General features: G+C 41.6%; 1 protein-coding gene across 4 annotated transcripts in view; it reads left to right on the forward strand.

Annotated features, from left to right (window-relative positions):
• Birc6 (baculoviral IAP repeat containing 6) overlaps positions 1-22,611 on the forward strand; it is a 202,419-nt gene that overhangs the window by 53,171 nt on the left and 126,637 nt on the right. For 3 of the 4 annotated variants that reach the window (XM_045148971.1, XM_045148972.1, XM_045148973.1), the window contains exons 11-22: positions 1,945-2,094; positions 4,342-4,567; positions 6,119-6,279; positions 8,422-8,511; positions 8,973-9,104; positions 10,253-10,431; positions 11,062-11,195; positions 14,339-14,500; positions 14,597-14,728; positions 17,450-17,547; positions 19,704-19,851; positions 20,668-20,801. In XM_045148971.1, coding sequence (XP_045004906.1) covers positions 1,945-2,094; positions 4,342-4,567; positions 6,119-6,279; positions 8,422-8,511; positions 8,973-9,104; positions 10,253-10,431; positions 11,062-11,195; positions 14,339-14,500; positions 14,597-14,728; positions 17,450-17,547; positions 19,704-19,851; positions 20,668-20,801 — 1,746 coding nt within the window. Of the gene's footprint in view, positions 1-1,944; positions 2,095-4,341; positions 4,568-6,118; positions 6,280-8,379; positions 8,512-8,972; positions 9,105-10,252; positions 10,432-11,061; positions 11,196-14,338; positions 14,501-14,596; positions 14,729-17,449; positions 17,548-19,703; positions 19,852-20,667; positions 20,802-22,611 lie in introns of all 4 variants that reach the window. The other variant, XM_045148974.1, reaches the window with a different exon arrangement.

The following is a 22,611-nucleotide window of genomic DNA, read 5'->3' on the forward strand; positions in this document are numbered from 1 at the left end:
TTCTGTAATGGACCCTGAGCCTTAGAAGGTTTCATAGAGATGTTTCAGTGCTGGACACTCTTCTGTCACTTCTCAGCACTGTGGTGCCTTTTGAGTCCTGAAGGTCACTGCTACCTGAAGAGAGAAGCTTCTCTGACAAAAGTGAGAGTAGCATTCATATATGGTTGTGAACATTAAGAGAAGTGCTTAGCAGACAGTTCGGTGAGCATACTGCAGTCGAGCAGAACAAGTCTTGGCTCAAGGGTATGTGAGTCGTGGTGCTCCCCTGCGGGAATCTCCAAACCAGCTCTCACAATGTGTTGTCAGTATAGGCAGTGTTTAGCTTTTAAAAGCGAAAAAGCACTTGTTATGTTTTGTATTGTCAAGGGAGACTTTCCCCCTGTGCTGACGTGAACGTGTTTCTCAACCCCAGGTAGGGCTCAGATGGCAGGCCAGAGTATAGCTGCACCAATGGCTGTCTGGTGAACCAGTGACTTTATTGTGGTTGCTTGTAGAGTAGGAGGAGAGGTTACTTACAGGCACATGGAATCCCCAGAGTAGCCATCTTGATGGGGCTCCATGTGTCAAGACTTCTTCTTGGATACTCTTCCCTCAGCCTCAGGATAAGGGCTTACTTAGAGCGTTAGGACGCCAGAGCAGACACACCACCAAACAGTCTCACCCACTCTGATGACTTACTTCCCCATGGCTGCTTCAAGGAGCTCTTTGTCCCTGTCCAGGAGACCCCAGAGCAGCACTTCAGTGGGGTTGCTATGTCTGGATTACCCCCAAGGGTGCTCCTCCTTCACTCTCAGAGTGTGGCTTATTTATAAAACCCGAGAGTCCAAAGCAGCCACCATGACGAAGCTCATTGTACCTTGATGTTTTGCCCTCTGTAGACCCTCTCAGTACTTATATAAAGCCAGATGCACAAAGTGGTACATGCATCTGGAGTTGTTCTCAGTGTCAGGTAGCCCTGGTGTGCCCATACTGTATCTGTCTGATTTTCTCTCTCTCTCTCTCTAATAAATAAAATGAAAATATACGAAAAAACTTTTATTAGTTGCAAGTTGGGAAGGCAAGAGTTGGGCATGCCAGGGATTTTTGTCATTGTAAATGGACTCCATATGCATGTGCTACTTTGTGCATCTTGCTTCATGTGGGTACTGTGGAATTGAACCTGTGCCAGCAGGCTTTGCAAGCAAGTACCTTTAACAGCTGAGCCATCTTCTCTGCCAATGGACCTTTATTTTTTGTTGGAATTTTTCACATTTCTTGCACAGAAGTGGAGTCTTAGTCTGCTTGGTTGACTTGGGCCCCTCTGGTCATTACCCATGTGTATAGCCTTTGATTAACTGGTTATCTGGACAATTTATCAAACCTTTTATGCTTTCCTTACATCTTGTAATGCTATTAAGTATCAGATATTTCCACTGCTTTTCTTATCCCAACTTGAGCTAGATGGCTTCCTTACTCTCTTGCCACTGAAATCACCACTTTGAACTCACAAAGCTTTTCAGTTCAGGCACGCCTCCTTTGGAAGTCACAGTGAATTGGCTGTTGTTCATGATTGTGCAGCCTGGTTGAAGGACAGCTTTGTCTAGTTCACGTTGCTCTGTTAGAAAGAGTACTTCCCATTCTAGTGTGGCATGTTGGAAGTATAGCTATACATCTGCTTGTGCTATAATACACTGTCACCCAGTCATTTTCTTTTCTTTTCTTTTCTTTTTTTTTAATTTTCTTTATTAAGGGAGGAGGCAGATAGAGAGTGGGTATACCAGGGCATTCAGCCACCTTGTGCATTTGACTTACATGGGTCCTGGAGAATTGAACCTAGGTTCTTTGGCTTTGCAGGCAAGCACCTTAACCACTAAGCCATCTCTCCAGCCCCTAAATTAAGAGTTTTTAACTGAATACCATTGCACTGAATATTTGTCAGCTAATGGAATTTTTACTGTACTATAGGTGGTGAGCTTCATTTTCTCCAAATTGGAGGGACCTGTGATGATGTTGATGAAGCTGATATTCTTGTGGACGGATCTCTTTCTAAAGGGATGGAACCATCTTTAGATGGTTCCAAACCTTTATCAAATCCTTCCAGTCCTGGCATTTCAGGTAAGTTTTTTCTTTTCTTTCCATTTTTTTTGAGGAAGGGTCTTGCTCTATCCCAGGTTGACTTGGAATTCACTATGTAGTCTTGAAATCATGGTGATCCTCCTATCTCTACCTCCCAAATGCTGGGATTAAAGGCACGTGTCATATGCCCTGCTCAGATGCTACATTTAAAAAAAAAAGCATATTTATTTATTTGAGAGAGAGAAAGTAATGGGCACATCAGGGCCTCCAGCCACTGCAAACAGACTCCAGATTCATGTGCCCCCTTGTGCATCTGGCTTACGTGGGTCCTGGGGAAATTTTTTTGTTGTTGTTTTGTTTTTTGAGGTAGGGTCTCACTCTGGTCCAGGCTGACCTGGAATTAACTCGGGTGGCCTTGAACTCATGGCAATCCTCCTACCTCTGCCTCCCGAGTGCTGGGATTAAAGGCGTGTGCCACCACGTCTGGCTCAAATTTTTTGTTTTTATTATTTATTTGAGAGCGATAGAGAGAGAAAGAGGCAGGGGGTGGGGTGGGAGAGAATGGGCGCGTCAGGGCCTCCGGCCACTGCAAACGAACTCCAGACATGTGCGCCCCTTGTGCATCTGGCTTATGTGGGTAGTGGTGATTGAACCAGAGTCTTTAGGTTTCTTAGACAAGTGCCTTAACCGCTAAGCCATCTTTCTAGTCCCAGATATTACATTTTAAAAAAGTATTTATTTTCAAGCAGAGAACAGAGAGACAGACAGAGTTGATATCCCAAGGTCTCTAGTTGTTGCAGGTTAACTCCAAATGCCTGTGTCTGTTTGTACATCTGGGTTATGTGGGTCCCGGGGAATCAGACCTTGGGTCATTGGGCTCTGAAGGCAAGTACCTTAGGCACTGAGTCATCTCTCCAGCCTCAGATAGTACTGTTTTTTTTTTTTTTTTTTTTTTTTTTTTAGGTAGGCTTTTACTCTAGCTCAGGCTGACATGGAATTTGAGGATGTCCTTGAACTCATGGTGTTCCTCCTACCTCTGCCTCCCGAGTGCTGGGATTGAAGGTGTGCGTCATCATGTGTGTGTTTATATCATGATGCATGGGTAGAGGTCATAATTCGACCTGGGGGTGTTGGCTACTGTGATCCTCAGACTCAGTATCCCTTGTGCTTTGGATTTCTCCGGGTTGCTGAGGTAGTCCCATTAGTAGATGCATATTGAGATTGCAGACATGTGCCCTGGCTTTATATGTGTTTGGGGATTTGAACTCAGGCCGTCATGTTCGTGCAACAAGTGCTCCTCCGCTCAGGTAGAGAGTAGCCCAGGCTGAAGTGTAATTCACTCTGTATTTCCAGGCTAACCTTACACTCCCCAGTGATCCCACTATGTCTGCCTCCCAAGTCCTGGGACTAAGGGCATGTGCCACTGTGCCTGGCTAAAGTTCATTTCTTTTTTTTAAAATTAACATTTATTTGAGAGAGACAGAGATGATAGAGAGTTTAGGCGTGCCAGGTCCTTTAGCTACTATAAACAACTTCCAGATGCATGTACCACTTTTGTGCATCTGGTGTTATGTGGGTATTAGAGAAGCAAACGCAGGCTGCCAGGCTTTGCAAGAAAGCCCCATTAACCTCTGAGCCATCTCTCTAGCCAGAAAGTGTATTTAATCATTGAGACATCTCCCTAGCCCTTGTTTAATTTTTATATTTACACTTATTTAGTATCGCCAGAATAGTTTTTGGTAATTGTTAAAATTTTAGTTGATTATAAAAGGAAATAGTTATTTGTTTGGGGTCTAAAATAACAAGTGATAAAAGTTAACTAATGATCTGATTTTCATTTTAATACCACTGATTTTGTTGTCCTTATTTACTTGTAAGTGTAAGACTTTTAATAGATGGGGTTTAAGCTTTTCCAAAAGTACATGCTTCATTTATAATTTAAAATTGTCAAGGTGGGATTTTCTTCTGTACTATTATTATTCTGCCAGTGTTATTTACCTTAGTTCGGTATTGAATGTTAGCTGGGCATGGTGGTGCACACCTTTAATCCCAGCCTTTGGGAGACAGAGGTAGGAGGATCACCAAGAGTTCAAGGCCACCCTGAGACTACATAGTCAATTCCATGTCAGCTTGGGCTAACATGAGACCCTACCTCGAAAAACAAAACAGACCAAAATTAAATATTTGGAGAAGTTGTAGTTGAATAGACAAAACAATAAGAACAGGATTTCTTTTTCTTGTTCTTTTTAAAAACCTGTTTGTAATATTACTTTCACTACTGTAAAGGAGTCGATTTGCTGGTGGACCAGCCATTCACCCTGGAAATCTTGACATCTCTAGTTGAGCTAACCCGCTTTGAGACACTGACTCCACGCTTTTCAGCCACGGTTCCCCCGTGCTGGGTGGAGGTCCAGCAGGAGCAGCAGCAGCGGAGGCACCCTCAGCACCTGCACCAGCAGCACCATGGAGACGCCGCGCAGCACACCCGGACCTGGAAGCTGCAGACCGACAGGTAACACTCCCTCAGTCCCTGTCGCGTGTTTGTTCCTAATTCTACCACCGCTTCTCTTTATAGTTTAATCAGGTTTTTGGATTTGTCATTTGGCTTTGGATGTTATTTTAAAATAATTTTTTCTTTTATTTGTTTATTTATTTACTTGTTTTAGTTTTTTAAAAATTTTATTTGTTTGCAATGGGGGGGGGGTAGAATGGGTGCGCCAGGGCTTCCAGCTACTGCAAACAAACTCCAGATGCGTGTGCTCCTCCTTGTGCATCTGGCTTATGTGGGTCCTGGGGAATCGAACCTGGGTCCTTTGGCTTCATAGGCAAATGCCTTAACCACTAAGCCATTTCTTTAGCCCTATGTTATTTTTTTGTTACAGGTTAAAACAATAGAAATCATCTAGCATTAGTATTTATTTGTATGCTTAGCCCAAAAATTTGTTTAAATAGATATTTAAATACTTATTATTAAAGCAGGGTACCCTTGTAGACACTTAATAATGTGGTTCTCATGGAATTTGTATTTTAGTGGATATTAGACAGTAGATATATTTTATGCCAAATGGCCATAAGATCTTCAAAGATGATTACAACTGTGTTTAGTCTAGTTTGGGGGAAGTGTGTTTGTATGAGAGAAGAGTGTGAATGCTATTTTGTGTATGAGGGATTTTAGAAAGCCCTCTATAGCCGTACTGATTTAGGGACAATACAAAGTTACAGACATTGAAGAATGTTCTTATGATTTGTAGAAGGCAAACATGGTTGACTAAAGTAGAGAGTAGTAGGAAAAAGTAAGGTCAGACAGACTTTACGTGGGAAATCTGGGTGCTAGAGGGTTTTGAGAACAGATAGACTGTGGTATACTCCATAGTTTGGAAGGGTTGGTTTAGCTGTTAGTACTGAGACTTGATAACGGTAGTCATGGCTGTGATGAGGACAGTGACAGGAGAATGGAATCCTGTTTGGTTGCTGAACTACAGTTGATTGCTTGGAATATAATGATAGTAATGGAGATGGTGAAAAGAAAGCTGTTCTTTTGGATATAGTTTGGAGATAGAAGGAATAAGAGTTTTCTGATAAAAAATATCTGGTGTGAAAGAAATGAAGAATTTCTAGTCAGAATGGATGATTTTAAAGGGACTTATTTCACAATGAAGGCTCTGGAGCTCCATCCATAGAGCTTGGGTGAGGTGTAAGGGTGCAGGTGATTCTGATGCATGCAGTGTCTTTCTGGTGGGAGCAGGACTGAGGCAGGCATACCTTCCTCAGACAAGATCATCCCCTTTCCCAAGTTTACTTTTCTTTTGTGGGATGTTTTATCTCCTCTACATATCCCTTGAGAAACTTTTTTTGAGCTAGTGTCTCACAGTGGCCCAAGGATGACCTTAAACTATGGGTGCTCCTGACCTCTGGGTTGCAGACCAACGTCTCCACAACCACTTTGATAAACACTGAGTGTTATTGGACATTGTGTGTAAACCAGAAAGCTGGATTGGTGATGCTGCGGTTATAATAAAGGAAAATTGTTGCTTTATTTAGCATTTTCTACCTTACTTGACAGCAACAGCTGGGATGAACATGTGTTTGAATTGGTTCTACCTAAAGCCTGTATGGTTGGACATGTGGACTTCAAATTCGTCTTAAACTCAAACATCACCAGTATTCCACAGATACAAGTGACACTGCTGAAAAACAAAGCCCCAGGCCTAGGGAAAGTCAGCGGTAAGGATGGATCTTGTGGTTGGTTTCTTAAAAAATAAATTTTTAACTTGTCCGGTTAGGTTCTGATGTCTCTTTTCCTCAGAGCTACTTGTCTGCTGTAGGCTTTGTGAATTTTTTTTTCTTTGAAAAGTAATACAAAGGACATTTTAGAGTTTTCCAGTAATAGTAGCAATCTTTGGAATTCATAAATTTGGATATTTTTACTCATGTTTTTTTGGATGTGAGATCAGTTTCTTTGTGAACTCGTTTCACTTTTAGAATTACTAGCTTTGTTCCTTTTTCTCCTAAGAGAACTGTTAGTAAGAAAAACTGTTTCAGAAATTGCTATTTTTGAAAAACATTTTTATTAATTTATTTGTCAGAGGGAGGGTGCAATGGGCCCTTTATGGCCTCTTGTCACTGAAAACAAACTTCAGACGGATGCCCCCCTTTTGCACCTGGCTATATGTGGTACTGGGGAGTAGAACCTGGGCTGGCAAGCTTTACAAACAAGTGCCTTTATCAGCTGAGCCATCTCCCAGCCCAGAATTGCTGTTTTAGAGTAATCATTGAAGCCAGCCTTTCATGAAGTGCCAGGAACATACATGCTTTTATTTTCTCTTCTTAATGTTTGATACACTGAATTTTTAAAATCCATTGTACAGTTTTGCCATTTGGGAACTAGGTGTTAGTTCTGGACAGTTTGTTTGTTCCAAAAGGTTAATTTAAAAAGTAGAATAATTTTATTGTAAAATGGCAGCTTGACAGTTAGGGCTGAAAACACTGAAATCTGAAAAATTTGTTCTTCGCTACAAATTTCAGTTCCGGGGTGCCTTTAATTCCAGCACTTGGGAGGCAGAGGAAGGATCCCTGTGAGTTTGAGGCTACCCTGAGACTACATAGTGAATTCCAGGTCAGCCTGGTCTAAAGTGAGATCCTACCTTGAAAAACCAAAAACCAAACCAAAACAAAATCATATGAGCTTGTATATTTAAGTGAGCTGTATGTGTACCCATGTGTATTCTTTCACATCATGACAGGGTTATTGAATGGGGTCTAGTACTTGAGCTGTTGGTATTTTAAAAAATATTTTAGTTTTATTTATTTGAGAGAGGGAGTGGGGAGGGGGAGATTGCGAGAGAGAATAGGCGCACCAGGGCTTCCAGCCACTGTAAAGGAACTCCAGAATCGTGAGGTCCTTTGGCTTTGAAGGCAAGCACCTTAACTGCTAAGCCATCTCTCCAGCCCTGTTGGTATCTTTTCAAACTTTGCAGTTACTTGTACTGTGCAGCTTAGTGTAAGAGCTTTTTTGTTTGTTTGTTTTTAGTTTTCTCGAGGTGGGGTTTCGCTTTAGCCCAGGCTGACCTGGAATTCATTGTGTAGTCTCAGGGTGGCCTCGAACTCATGACAATCCTCTTATGTCTGCCTGCCAAGTGCTGGGATTAAAGGCATGTGCCACCACACCTGGCAGAACTTTAGTGTTTTTTTTTTGTTTTTTTTTTTGAGGTAGGGTCTCGCGCTTGCCCAAGCTGACTTGGAATTGATTATGTAGTCTCAGAGTGGCCTCGAACTCATGGAGATCCTCCTACGTTTGCCTCCCAAGTATTGGGATTAAAGGCCCTGCCACCATGCCCAGTAAGAATTTTTAATTACTTCCTAACAGGTCATTATTTCAGGCGAGTATTTCATCACCATTAATGAGAGAAAGTGTATAAAATAATTGAATTAATTTTTTCTCCTGACAAAGAACATTTATGATGAGCATCATGGTAGTCCCAAGTTAATAGATAGTGTTAGATTTTTTTTTTAAAATATATTTTTTAAAGATTTTAATTTATTTATTTGAAAGTGACAGAGAGAGAAAGAGGCAGATAGAGAGAGAGAATACGTGCGCCAGGGCCTCCAGCCACTGCAAACGAACTCCAGACGCGTGCTCCCCCTTGTGCATCTGGCTAATGTGGGTCCTGGGGAATTGAGCCTCGAACAGGGGCCCTTAGGCTTCACAGGCAAGCGCTTAACCGCTTCGCCATCTCTCCAGCCCAGAAAGTATTAGATTTTTTTAGGTACAAAATATCATTGATATTAAGCAAAATTAAGTTTACTAATATTTTTATCCTCTAGAAACAGAAGTAGATAGGCAGATCACCTTTCCTTTGTCTCCAGCTCTTAACATTGAAGTGGAACAAAATGGGAAACCGTCACTGGTTGATTTGAATGAAGAAATGCAGCCCATGGATGTAGAGGAGTCACAGTGTGAGTTAAGTCACAGAGCGCCGTCCCTCGCTGTAAGAGGAGTAGTGCGCCAAATGCGTCGTGTTGGGCAAAGATTCCCTCGTGGCTTGCAAAAATTTGGTTTTAAAAACATGATTGCAAATAACCTGTAGTTCTGCTTTAGCAGTCTGCTTTAACGTTCAGCTCATCCTTGCGAATACAGCTGCACTAATGCTTCCTTTTTTATTTTTAATTCCTTGTGATTTGAAATCAAGTCATGATTGCATAAATTATTTTTTGAAAATCAAAATTAAATGTAAAATGATTGTGGTAAGCAACACATATAGCAGATAATTGATTATATTTTCTTAGCATGGCGGTGATTTCTTAGTGATCACATTCTCACTTGTATTTTGTGTGGTAGTATTATATGTACGTAGAATGGATATATACTTATTGCATTTCAAATATCGAACTAAAAAACACATGTACTTTGCTTTCAGGTCTTAGATTATGTCCATTTTTAGAGGATCATAAAGAAGACATTCTGTGTGGCCCAGTATGGCTGGCTAGTGGCCTTGATCTATCAGGGCATGCTGGGATGTTGACATTAACAAGCCCCAAGCTTGTTAAAGGTGAAATAATGTATTTTATATAAGTGCAATAAACAATATCACAGCTATAAAAATACTTTTAAAGAAACATCATGAAAATCAGTTCTGTTTGGGACTTTCATTAGGAATTTTACTAGCTTCTGTGTGTGAGGTTATTTCTGCCCTCAGCAACTGTGTTTTTTTGAGGCTTTCCTGGAATTCACTATGTAGTCTCAATGTGGCCAGGAGCTCACAGTGGGTGATCCTCCTCCCTCTGCCTCCCAAATGCTGGGCTTAAAGGCGTGTGCCAGTACGTCCAGCTAGCAACTGTTTTTGTGTGATCCTACCTTTGAAGTTGATTTTATTATTATTAATTATTTATTTGAGAGTAACAAAGAGAGGAAGAGGCAGATAGAGAGAATGGGTATGCCAGGGCCTCCAGCCACTGCAAACGAACTCCATATGCGTGTACCCCCTTGTATGTCTGGCCAAAATGGGTCCTTGGGAATCAATCAAGCCTTGAGCCAGGGTCCTTAGGCTTCACAGGCCAGCTCTTAACCACTAAGTCATCTTTGAAGCCCTGAAGTTACTTTCTGAGACAGGGTCACAGGTAGCCCAGGTTGGGCTCACATTCACTGTGTGGCCAAAGGTGTTCCTGAACTGCTGATCCTTCTGCCTTCACTTTATAGGGTGCTGGGATCTTAGCTGTGTCTTATCTCACCCAGTTTTGACCACACTTCTTGTGTAATGAAACTGTGACTCTCTCCAGCCCCCTTCCCCCAATGCAGGGTCTCAGTCTAGCCCAGGCTGACCTAGAACTTACATTGTAGTTCTAGGCACATCTTTAACTCACAGTGATTCTGCCTGTGCCCAAGGCATGTTCCACCATGACCAGCAAACCTTTGCTAATTCTAAAAATGCTATGTATATGTGTGTACACACCTATGTACATACATGCCTCTGTAAGAAGGCTAGATGGATTGGATATATTTCCTACCACAGTTATTTTTGGTACTCCAGAAAGCAGTTCAATTTTTTTTTGTTTATCTGTAGTTCATAGAACTTCACCTCTGAGATAAACAATGCCCTTGGGGACAGACATGCCAAAAGTTCACACAACTTGTTTGTGGATTTGTTACTTACCTTGTTATATGTAGGTGAATAACAGCCTGCTTTGTTGGTGATTCCAGGCATGGCAGGAGGAAAATATCGTTCATTTTTAATTCACGTCAAAGCAGTAAATGAAAGAGGAACAGATGAGATTTGTAATGGTGGCCTTCGTCCTGTTGTGAGACTTCCTTCGCTAAAACACCAGAGTAACAAGGGCTACTCGCTTGCTTCTCTCTTGGCAAAAGTTGCTGCTGGCAAGGTGTGAACCTAGTATTTAAATGAAAGCAATGCCATTTCAAATGTGTGGTTCGGATTTGATAAACATGTGCAAGGACCTTTCATTGTCTTTTTACTTGACCTTTGTTTATTCTTTTCTTTGTAGTTACTTAAAAATACATTAAAAAATTTTTTTGGCAGTGGCGGGGGGGGGAGAAGGATAGGAAAAAGATAGATAGATAGATAGATAGAGAGAGAGAGAGAGAGAGAGAGAGACAGACAGACAGACAGACAGACACATACACACAGAGAATTGTTGCACCAGGGCCTCTTTCCACTGTAGTTGAACTCCAGATACCTGTGCCACCTTGCAGTGCTTCACCTTGTGCTTCTAGTTTATGTGGGATCTAGAGAGTCGAACGTGGATTCCTAGGTTTTTGCAGCAACTGCCTTAACTGCTAAACCATCTCTCCAGCCTGACTGTTTTTATTTTCTCCATTATATGTGGGATATTATTAAGTTAATAATATGGTGGTAAGAGCTGTCCTTTAATTTGAAATTTGTATTTTGTACTTACAGTTGTGATTTATTTGTTTTTATTTTATTACTTTGATTTAAAATAGGCCTTTTGTTTCATTTGTTTGTGGAAAATTGTTTAAATTTGTATGTTTAGGAAAAATCATCTAATGTTAAGAATGAAAATGCAAGTGGCACTCGTAAATCTGAAAATCTCCGGGGTTGTGACTTACTTCAGGAGGTATCAGTCACCATTCGACGATTTAAGAAAACATCAGTGTCTAAGGAAAGGTAATTCATATCATCTTCCCCTGCTTTTTCTTCTGCTCCACTCACCTCCCCTCCTCATAGTTTTCTTTTTCCTTCAAGGTTTTTAGACTTACTAAATTAGGAGGAGGAAAGAGGAAGAAGTGCAGAGTCCTCACTGTGAGGGGGCGAGGGCATGAAGCCCAACCTGTGGTCCACACTGGGGTTATGTATAGAGTCCCTTGGGGCCTTAGTCACCTGAGTTTAAATAACCATAATTCCAGGATAAGATTTAAGTCTTCCTGGAATGCTGTGTCCCAGGGTGGGGATTAGGTTGTTCATGGGAAAACAGACCTTGGGAACTCCTTTATCAGTAGTAAGACATAAGGAGGAGCCAAATCTGTCTCTGCTCTCTAGCAAAGTAGAGACTTTATTGGCAGGCCCAAGAATGTTCCTGTCTTTCACTTGTAATGGCCCAGTCACCCCTGAACTGCCTCAAATTCCCCCTCTGAAGAAATGACCCTAAGTGCCATTAGGGTGCCTGATCAGGCTTCTTCAAGCTGAGTTGGATCATTGGGTATGGTGATGTGGACTCTCATCCAGTGGGTATTTCTAAGGGACCCCAAAAGTGTATTGGTGGAGGGCAGGAAGACAGTTCTGGAAGAAAATGTTGATGAGAAAAAAGCAAAACAAGGAGTTAAGGGGAGGTCTAGTGTTCTCATTCTTGTAAACATTTAGGGCTTGGAGGGTTGTCAAGGTAGATGAAATTAGATTGTGTCATGACCATTTGAATGTGAGCTGACTGTTAAGCAAAAGGAATTAATCCTTAGACCTTCTAAACTCATTTAATTTTAACAGCATTATTATTATGATAATAATAGTTATCTTTTTTATCATGAATGTAATTTTTTTTAATTTTAATTTTTGTTTTTTGGAGGTCCAGGCTGACCTGGAATTCACTTTGTAGTCTCAAGGTGGTCTTGAACTCATGGCGATCTTCCTACCTCTACCTCTCAGTGCTGGGAGTAAAGACGTGCACCATCACGCCTGGCTTGAATAGTTTTTAAAATCTTTTATTTATGTATTTGAAAGAGAGTGAAGGAAAGAGAGAAAGAAGGGGGTGGGATGAAAATGTGGGTGAGCTAGGCCTTCTAGCCCCAGCAAATGGACTTCAGATGCATGTGCAACCTCATGCATGTGGCTTTACATGGGTCCTGGGGAATTGAACCTGGGTCCTTCAACTTTGCATGTAAGCGCTTTAACTACTAACCCAGTTCTCCTGTCCCATCATGAAAATTTTGAGGTTCATGTTTCAAACTACCAAATGTTAAAACCTTAACACAGAAACATCAACCCCCACCTCTCCTCTCATCACCAACCCTCCCCCCCCCCCCCCCCCCCCCCCCCGGCCCCGAGGCAGGGTCTTACTGTAGTTCAAGCGGGCCTGGAATTCACTAGGTAGTCTCAGGCTGGCCTCCAGCCAACGACAGCACTCCTGCCTCTGCCTCCCGAGTGCTGGGATTGAAGGTGTGTACCACGTGCCCTGCTTTTTCATTTTATTGACAACTTTTCATAATTATAGATAGTAAGCCATGGTAATTCCTGCCCCTTCCCCACTTCCCCTCACAAATCCAGTCTCTATCACACACTCCACTCAGTCCTTCTTATAATCTGATGTCATCATCTTTGCTTTTGTTATGGGGACTTGGGTAGGTAGTGCCAGGCACTGCGAGGTCATGGATTTCCAGGCCATTGTGTGCCTGGAAGAGCTCATTGTAAGTAGTCCTACTCTTCCTTTGGCCATATTTTTTAAAATTATTTTTTGTTTCATTTTTTTATTTGAGAGAGAGGGAGAGGGAGGGAGAACATGAATGAATGAACATGCCAGGGCCTCCAGGCATTGCAAGCGAACTCTAGATACATGCATTTGGCTTATATGGGTACCAGGTTCTTAGGCTTTGCACTCAAGTGCCTTAACCAGTGAGCAACTATTTCAATGCTCTTGTTATCTTGAGATAGTGCTTCATGTTGCCCAGGCTAGCCTTTATTTTCCTGTCTCTGCTCACCCAGGTTGTAGGATTACAGGCACTTAGAACCATGCCTGGCTCTTCTGCTATTCTTTCATTGTTAAAAGTACAAATGCACACATGATAGAAAACACATCTTTTACTTGAATTCTGATGTAGGGTCTCTCTGTAGCCCAGGCTGACCTGGAATTCACTGTGTAGTCTCAGGGTGGCTTCGAACTCACAGTGATCCTTCTACCTCTGCCTCCCGAGTGCAAGGATTAAAGGTTTGCACCACCATGCCTGGCTCAGCCTGAACATTATGGTTTGCTTTCCATTTCTTTTTTTAATTTTTTTTGGTCTATTTTTATTTATTTATTTGAGAGTGACAGAGAGAGAGAAAGAGGCAGAGAGACAGAGAGAGAGAGAGACAGAGAGAGAGAGAATGGGTGTGCCAGGGCCTCCAGCCACTGCAAACGAACTCCAGACAGGTGCGCCCCATTGTGCATCTGGCTAATGTAGGTCCTGGGGAATCAAGCCTCGAACTGGGGTCCTTAGGCTTCACAGGCAAGCGCTTAACCGCTAAGCCATCTCTCTAGCCCATTGCTTTCCATTTCTTTTAGGAAATTGTAATCTCTGTGAGAATATGAGTTTAATTTTAAAATTTTTCTCTCAAATAAATAAATACATACATAGAAGTTTTTTTTTTAAAGTTCTACTCATAAAGTACTACATATAGTCAGCTTTTGTGAGGCTCCCTCCTCTTTTTCTTCCTGTTTTAGAAGAGCAGTTGTTGGGGTTAAACTAGGGGTGGTTTATGAAGTACATAAGGACTCTTAATGTTGAACTACATCTTCAGCCCCTTACTGTGTTGTGTTATTTTAAAAGTTTTCATGTTTGTGGTTTAAAATGAAATACTATAGTTGGGGCCATGGTGGCACACACCTTTAATCCCAGTACTCAGGAAGCAAAGGTAGGAAGATAGTCATGAGTTCAAGGCCACCCTGAGACTACATAGTAAATACCAGGTCAGCTTGAGGTAAAGTGAGACCCTAACTCGAAAAACAAAACAAAGAAAACAAACAAACAAAGAAAACAAAAGAAGAGACACTACCCTACATTTTAGTCTAATTCATTGTTGTTCTATGTCCTTCTGTAACATATTTCTGTTTTCTTTTTTAGGGTTCAGCGATGCGCCATGTTACAGTTTTCTGAATTTCACGAGAAGCTTCTTAACACTCTATGCAGAAAAGGAGATGATAGCCAGGTCACAGAACATGCGCAGAGCCTTGTGTTGGACACGCTCTGTTGGCTAGCGGGAGTCCATGCAAACGGACCTGGAAGGTTAGTGATTGTGATTTGCATGTATTGATGCATGTCCTTTTGCTGATAGGTTTCCGTGTTTAAAATCAGTCTTGTTTATCTGCTAATATTTTGCAGCTCAAAGGAAGGAAATGAGAGCCTCCTGTCAAAAACACGGAAATGTCTTTCAGACATTGTACGGGTTTGCTTCTTTGAGGCAGGACGAAGTATAGCCCATAAGTGTGCCCGGTTTCTAGCATTATGCATTAGGTTGGTATGCTTTGGTATTTTAAAAATGTATATTTTTAAAAATGTCTATTTTGTTTATCCAGCTTCTTTATTTGAGAGAGAGAGAGAGAGAGAGAATGGGCGTGTTAGGGTCTCTAGCTACTGCAAATGCATTCCAGATGCTTGTGCCCCCTTGGGCATCTGGTTAAAGTGGGTCCTGGGGAATCGAACCTGGTTCCTTTGGCTTCACAGGGAAATGCCTTAACTGCTAAGCCATCTCTCTAGCCCCCTTAAAAATATTTTTATTGCTGGGCATGGTGGTGCAAGCCTTTAATCCCAGTACTCAGGAGGCAGAGGTAGGAGGATTGCTGTGAGTTCAAGGCCACCCTGAGACTCCATAGTGAATTCCAGGTCAGCCTGAGCTAGAGTGACACCTTATCTCAAAAAACTAAGAAAAAAAAAGTGTGTGTGTGTGTGATATTTATTTATATATTTGCAAGCAGAGAGAGGGAGAGAGAGGATGGATGGATGAATGAGAATGGGTGTGCCACTGCAAACAAACTCTAGATGTTGGGCTGGAGAGATGGCTTAGTGGTTAAGCGCTTGCCTGTGAAGCCTAAGGACTCCCATTCAAGGCTCCATTCCCTAGGACCCACGTTAGCCAGATGCACAAGGAAGTGCATGTGTCTGGAGTTCGTTTGCAGTGGCTGAGGGCCCTGGCATGCCCATTCTGTCTCTCTATCTGCCTCTTTCTCTCTCTGTCTGTCACTCTCAAATAAATAAAAATTAAAAACTAAAACCTCTAGATGTGTGAACCACTTTGTGCGTATGGCTTTATGTGGGAACTGAGGCATCAAGCCTAGGCTGCAAGCAAGAGTTTTTAACTGCTGAGCCATCTCTCCAGCCCCGGTTGGTGTGTTTTTCAGTTGAAACCACACTTTGCAGGATTACCTGTAATTTGGTGATGGAACCTTGGCTGTAATGTATTTTGAGCCTCATTGAATATGTGTGTATAACTTAGCATTTCAATGGTTGATTGGGGTTATTGGTATTCCGATGAATAATATTGAGCCCAGTGTGGTGGTGCACAACTTCAATCCTAGCACTCTAGAGGCAGAGGCAGAGGCAGAGGCAGGAGCATAGCTATAAATTCAAGGCTACCCTGAGAGTACATAGTGAATTACAGGTCAGCATGGTCTACAGTGAGTCCCTATCTTGGAAAACCAAAAAAAGGATTAATGAAGTTTTTAGAACAAAATACCATGTCACGCAAATCTCTCTGTGAGTCTATTTTTTTTGGCCTGTTAGCCATGGTTTGGAAAATTTAGTAAGGAACCTTGACCTCACTTTTTTTTTAAATTTTTTAATTAATTAATTTATTTATTTGAGAGCGACAGACACAGAGAGAAAGACAGATAGAGGGAGAGAGAGAGAATGGGCGCGCCAGGGCTTCCAGCCTCTGCAAACGAACTCCAGACGCATGCGCCCCCTTGTGCATCTGGCTAACGTGGGACCTGGGGAACCGAGCCTCGAACCGGGGTCCTTAGGCTTCACAGGCAAGCGCTTAACCGCCAAGCCATCTCTCCAGCCCCCTTGACCTCACTTTTTGTCACCGATTATCTAGGTCTGTCTTATTCCTTGTTAGATAATTATCTTTACATTTTCTCTAACATTCAGAGGTTATTTCCTATAACTACTGAAACAGTTGTTTAAGAAATGTTTAAGACCTAATGGGCCTGGAGAGATGGCTTAGCAGTTAAGGTGTTTGCTTACCAAGCCAAAGGATCCAGGTTTGATTCTTCAGGACCCATGTAAGCCATATGCACAAGGGGACGCATGCATCTGGAAATCATCTGCAGTGGCTGAAGGCCCTGGTGTGCCCATTCTCTCTCTCTCAAATAAATAAATAAAAATCCAAATGGGAAATCATGAGTTTATCTGCTTGCTCCTAACCCTTTTTCGTAACAAAAGTGGTCTGTTGGTTAAAAAAAAGTTATGAAGTGTGAGAGCGCGTACCTTAGTGACAGCGCTGGGGAGGCTGAGGTAGCATTTGTGCAAGGTCGCCTGGGCTTACAGTAAGAGCCTGTTTCTAACTCCCTGAATCTGCCCCTGCCCCCGCCCCCACCCCCACCAATGAAACCCACTGTATACGTTTAGTCTTTATTGTCTTGCTGTGTCTTTGTAGGGCCTTAGGGCAGATTTTCAGTAAATACATTTTAAAGGCTTTTTAAAAAAAACATTTATTTTATTTCTTTATTTGAGACAGAGAGAGGGAGAGATAATGAAAGTGAGAATGGGAGCACCAGGGCGTCCAGCCATAGCAAACAAACTCTAGATGCGTGTGCCCTGTTGTGCATCTGGCATCTGGCTAACGTGGGTCCTAGGGAATAGAAACTGGGTCCTTCGGCTTTGCAGGCCTATGCGTTAACCACTAAGCAAACTCTCCAGCCTTTGGTTTTGGTTTTTTGAGGTAGGGTCTCACTAGCCCAGGCTAATCTGGAATTCATTATGTAGTCTTAGGCTGGCCTTGAACTAACAGTGATTCTCCTATCTCTGCCTCCCAAGTGCTGAGATTGATGGCATGTGCCACTATGCCCGGCATAAAGATTTTTAAAGTAGTATAACAGGTTTATTGAACTCATGATATTCCTTTACCTCTGCCTCACGAGTGCTAAGATTAAAGGTATGTACCACCACACCTGGCTATGATTGAATATAAATCATGAATTATATTTATAAAGTTTTTCTTATTAAAACTTTCAGTAATGGCAAGTGTGACCCATGTCAGCCTGGATTTGGATCTGTTCTATTGAAGGCATTACTTGATAATATGTCGTTTTTACCAGCAGCAGCCACTGGAGGTATGTAAAGCTACTTTTATCACAAATAAGTGTCATCATAGTGGTTAACTTAGAAGGTATTTCTTTTCTGTATTCAATTCAGTTTTTTTCCTGTAGCATATCTGGTCCCCCTCCCCCGATGGGGCTTTGATAATTAGGTCTTTTTTTTCCCCTAAAGTAGTGTTTCGCTCTAGCCCAGGCTGACCTGGAATTCACTATGTAGTGTCAGAGTGGCCTCAAACTCTCGGCAGTCCTCCTACCTCTACCTCCCAAGTGCTGAGATTAAAGGAGTTCGCCACCACACCCAGCTTGGTCTTTGAGAAAAGATTTATTTGTTTGGGGGAGGGAGAATGCACCCACCTGGGCCTCTAGCCACTGCATACAATCTCCAGATGCATGCTTTGCAATGTGCTCTTGGCTTCTGTGGGACCTGGAGAATTAAACCTGGCTCATTAGGCTTCACAAGCATGTGCCCTAACTGCTGAATATCTCTCCAGCCTGATAATTTGTTCTAGATTGCATATGTACTCTCTAATGGCATTCCTCATAGTAGATTAGATTGAACAGAAAAATGCAGCCTCTCAACACATACCCTCTGTACCATATTAAAATCATTAAATTGTTTGTTAACCACAGATCACATGTCGTAAATGACATGTCATAGGTCAATAAAACAGATCATGTACCATTGCATATATGAATCCATTGTGTGTGACTAGGAACAATCAGGGCATGTCAGATTCCCCAGAAGGTACCAGTGTTTTTTTTGTATGAATCTGGAAAAATTCAAGGAAATCTCTATCAAAAATAAATATAATTCTCAGGCTAAAGAGAGGGCTTAGTGGTAAAGGCACTTGCCACAAAGCCCAAGGACCCATGCTCCACTCTCTAGATCCCATGAAAGCCAGACACAGAAAGGTGAGGTTAACTGTGAGGTTGCATATGCTCACTAGGTGGTTCAAGCATCTGGAGTTCGATTGAAGTAGATAAGGGCCTGGTGCATTAAAAGTTCTCTCTCTAAAATTTAAAAAAATGTAGTTTCAAGTAGGGACTTGCTCAGCAGTTCACCAAAATATCAATAAAGGATTCTTTTTTACTGGTTTCTGCTATTACAATAAAGGACTACTGATACAACCTATTGGTTCTAGTATTAGTTTTTATTAGGCATTTTTGACTGTATTCTGTTTAGTCACATCAATTATTTTTGAGAGCTACAATCTCATACAGCTCACACCGATTTGAACTTTGTATTACTAGTTCTGTACTTGGCCTTGAACTCCAGGTTCCTCCGCCCTTTCCCCTCCCCAAGTTCTAAAAGTTTAGGCACATAAACCCTCCTACCTCTCCTCAGAACCTTCTTCACTAGGTTTAATCAGGAGATAAATGTTTCATTAGGACTTTGTCTTTGTTACTGGTATAAATATTCTCAGAGTTCATTCTTATAGACTCTTCACAATTGAACATAAATTGGCTAAAGTTCTTAAAATTGAATAGAGTTGTTTGGACTACATTCTTCAGCACAGTAGTTAGTCTCTGATCTTTTAGTTAGATTCATGAGGACACTTTTGGGTGGAGGTTGCTTAAAATTCTGATGCGTACTTAATAGAGTTCTAGTTTGACACTATGGAAACACTGAGATTCTTCTTTTCCCACCTCTTTTCCTTTTTCTGGGGGAGGGGGCTGTATATGGTTTGTATATGAGTCTGTGTGCGTGTGTGCATGCACGCTAGAAGACATCCTCAGGAATCTACCTACTTATTTTGAGGTAGGTTTGCCCCTTGGGCTGGGAGCTCACTATTTAGGCTATTTAGATTGGCCAGGAAGCTCTAGGTATCTGCCTGTGTTCACTTCCCCAGTCCTAGGGCATCCTCCCTATCTGGTGCTTTTTCCATGGGTACTGATGATTGAACACATCCTGTTCCCAAGGCAAGCACATTATTGACTGAGCTATCCTCACTTTTGTTTAAAAGTATTCATGTAAGACTGTGCTTCAGGAGACTGTGTATTGTCATGATTCTTAGTTTCTCTTTTTGTTCATTGTAAGTTGCCCTTAAGGATTTTATTTCCAGAGCAAAGAGGTGTAATTCCAGGAAAAGCTGTTACACTGATAAAAATGTAATTTAAGTTCTTTTTATTCGAGCAGGAGGAAGAAAACCACCTTGTGTTGTTTCTTGTAGGCTCAGTGTACTGGTACTTCGTACTGCTGAACTACGTGAAGGACGAAGACCTGGCCGGGTGCAGTACAGCTTGTGCGTCCTTGCTGACTGCAGTGTCCAGACAGCTCCAGGACAGGCTGACTCCACTGGAGGCTTTACTTCAGACCAGGTGTTTTAACATATTAACTTACCAACAGTGGCTCTTTCTGGGTATGATACCCTTTGCATAGAACTGTTGCTATAAATATGTGCCCAAAACACCATTTTTCTTCCAAAAATATGTTTTGTTTATCCTTTATATTTTTTCAAATGATGAGAGACTAAGGTTTGTTTTCTTGTTTTTTTTTTATCCCCCCCCCCCCTTGAATCATTGGAGAAATTCTACAGATGGTTACAGTGCTTATTGCATTTAATATGTGTAAGTGGTGTGCAGCGCTAAGGGAATGGGCACTTAGTGTGACCTGTTTATTTTACCAACGTTGGTGTCATTATGGGAACCTGTGCTGCACTCACCTGCTGCTACTGTTCTGTCTGCTGGTAACATACTCAGAACTTCAGCTTAGTCGAACGATGTCACCAAAAATTGCATTTGAACTTTTTCCTGGCCTTCAGACTTTAATGTATCCAGGATGTTTCTTTTTTGGTAATGATGTCTCTAATCTCTTTTAGTTTAGAAATAATGATTTTGATGCAATTTTGTTCAAAACATTTGTACTTTTCAGGTGCCACTACAGTGGTTGAGGTGAGAAAGAGTACTTTATGTGTTTTCCTTGCTTCAGGTATCAGGTGACAGTCTTACTGCCTTAGCTGCTAGCTTATTGGAATCCCAGTTTTTGAGTTTCTGGACAGTATTTTTTGGAATATAGATCTATCTGTGATTCACAGTTGTCATCGGTTCTGTTGTTGGTCTTAATGCTTTGACAATTAAGTAGATTGGTAATCTCTTAATTAGCAAAAATTCCTAACACATTATTTCATTTTTCAGATATGGACTATATAGCTCACCATTTGACCCAGTCCTTTTTGATTTGGAGATGAGTGGTTCTTCTTGTAAAAATGTGTATAACAGTAGCATTGGTGTCCAGTCAGATGAGATTGACTTGTCAGATGTCCTTTCAGGTACTGACTTCTATGGTTAAAGGATTTCTAAATGTTACATATTGGCTTCATTCTAGCTACTGTACTATCTTTAGAACCCTAAACTCTTTATTTTTATTTTTTGTTTTTCGAGGTAGGGTCTCACTCTGGCTCAGGCTGACCTGGAATTCACTATGTAGTCTCAGGGTGGCCTCGAACTCTCGGAGATCCTCCTACCTCTGCCTCCCAAGTGCTGGGATTAAAGGCGAGCGCCACCACGCCTGGCTCTAATTTTATTTTTTATTGTTTTGTTTTTCAAGGCAGGGTCTTTCTCTATCCCAGGCTGACCTGGTATTCACTATGTAATCTTAGGGTGGCCTCTAACTCACAGCGATCATCCTACCTCTGCCTCCTGAGTGCTGGGATTAAAAGCATGTGCCACCATGCCTGGCCAAAAATGTATTTTTATTTATGAGTGAGTGAGTGAGTGAGAGAGAGAGAGGGAGGAAGGGAGGGAGGGAGGGAATGAGAGTAGGTGGACTAGGACCTATAGCCACTGCAAACGAACTCCAGGTGCATGTGCCCCCTTGTCCATCTGGCTTATCTGGATACTGGGAAATCAACCTTGTGTTCTTAGGCTTTATAGGCATGTGCCTTAACTGCTAAGAGAGCTCTCCTGCCCTATTTTTATTTATTTATAACAGAGAAAATTATAGAATTTGCAGCACTTGTGTATCCAAGAATTTTGGGTAAAAGATACATAACCTGCATATTAATGTTATCTTGTTTTAAAAATGTTTCTTTTTTTATTAGCATTTTCCATGATTATAAAAAAAATCCCATGTTAATTCCCCCCTCACCCCCCACTTTCCCCTTTGAAATTCCATTCTCCATCATATTACCTCCCCATCTCAGTCATTGTACTCACATATATACAATATCAACCTATTAAGTACCCTCCTCCCTTCCTACATATTAATGTTATCTTTTTTTAAAGGTGATGTTTCTTTTTTTTTCTCAATATTTATTAACATTTTCTATGATTATAAAAAATATCCCATGGTAATACCCTCCCTCCCCCTTTTGTTATCTTTGAAGGGATTTGTTTTTTCTCTCCCCCAATGTTGGATCGTACTCTGGTCCATGCTGACCTGGAATTCATTTTGTGGTCTTAGGGTGGCCTTGAACTCATGGCGATCCTCCTACCTCTGCCTCTTGAGAGCTGGGATTAAAGGTGTGATACCACATCCAGCTTGAATAGATTTTAAATTTGATTGCTTTTGTTTTTCATTGCAATCACCTCATATTTTTTTTTTTTTTTTTTTTTGGTTTCTCAAGGTAGGGTTTCTCTGTAGCCCAGGCTAACCTGGAATTGACTGTATAGTCTCAGGGTGGCTTTGGGAGGCAGAAGTAGAAGGTTCACTGTGAATTTGAGGCCACCCCGAGACTACACAGTGCATTCCATGTCAGCCTGGGGTAGTGCGATTCCCTACCTTGAAAAACCAAAAATTAATTAAAAAAGAATTACATCAATCACACTCCTTAAAATAGGTTTAAATACTTGAAACTTAACGAAAAATTACAAGTTTGTGGGACTGAGAAGATTGATTTAGTGGTGAAAGGCACTTGCAAAGCCTGTTGGCACAGTTTGCATTCTGAAGCCATCCATATAAGCTGTACACAAGAAAAGTTGTGTATCTGGTGTTTGTGTGCAGTGGTGGGTGCTCCTGGCGTATCAGATTACTTACTTATTTGCAAGCAGAGACAGACAGACAGGCAGACAGACAGAAACACACACACACACAGAAAAACACACACACAGAAAAACACACACGTGCATGCGTGTGGATCA

The sequence above is a fragment of the Jaculus jaculus genome, chromosome 5 (assembly GCF_020740685.1).
Source record: "Jaculus jaculus isolate mJacJac1 chromosome 5, mJacJac1.mat.Y.cur, whole genome shotgun sequence".
Lineage (NCBI taxonomy): Eukaryota > Metazoa > Chordata > Mammalia > Rodentia > Dipodidae > Jaculus > Jaculus jaculus.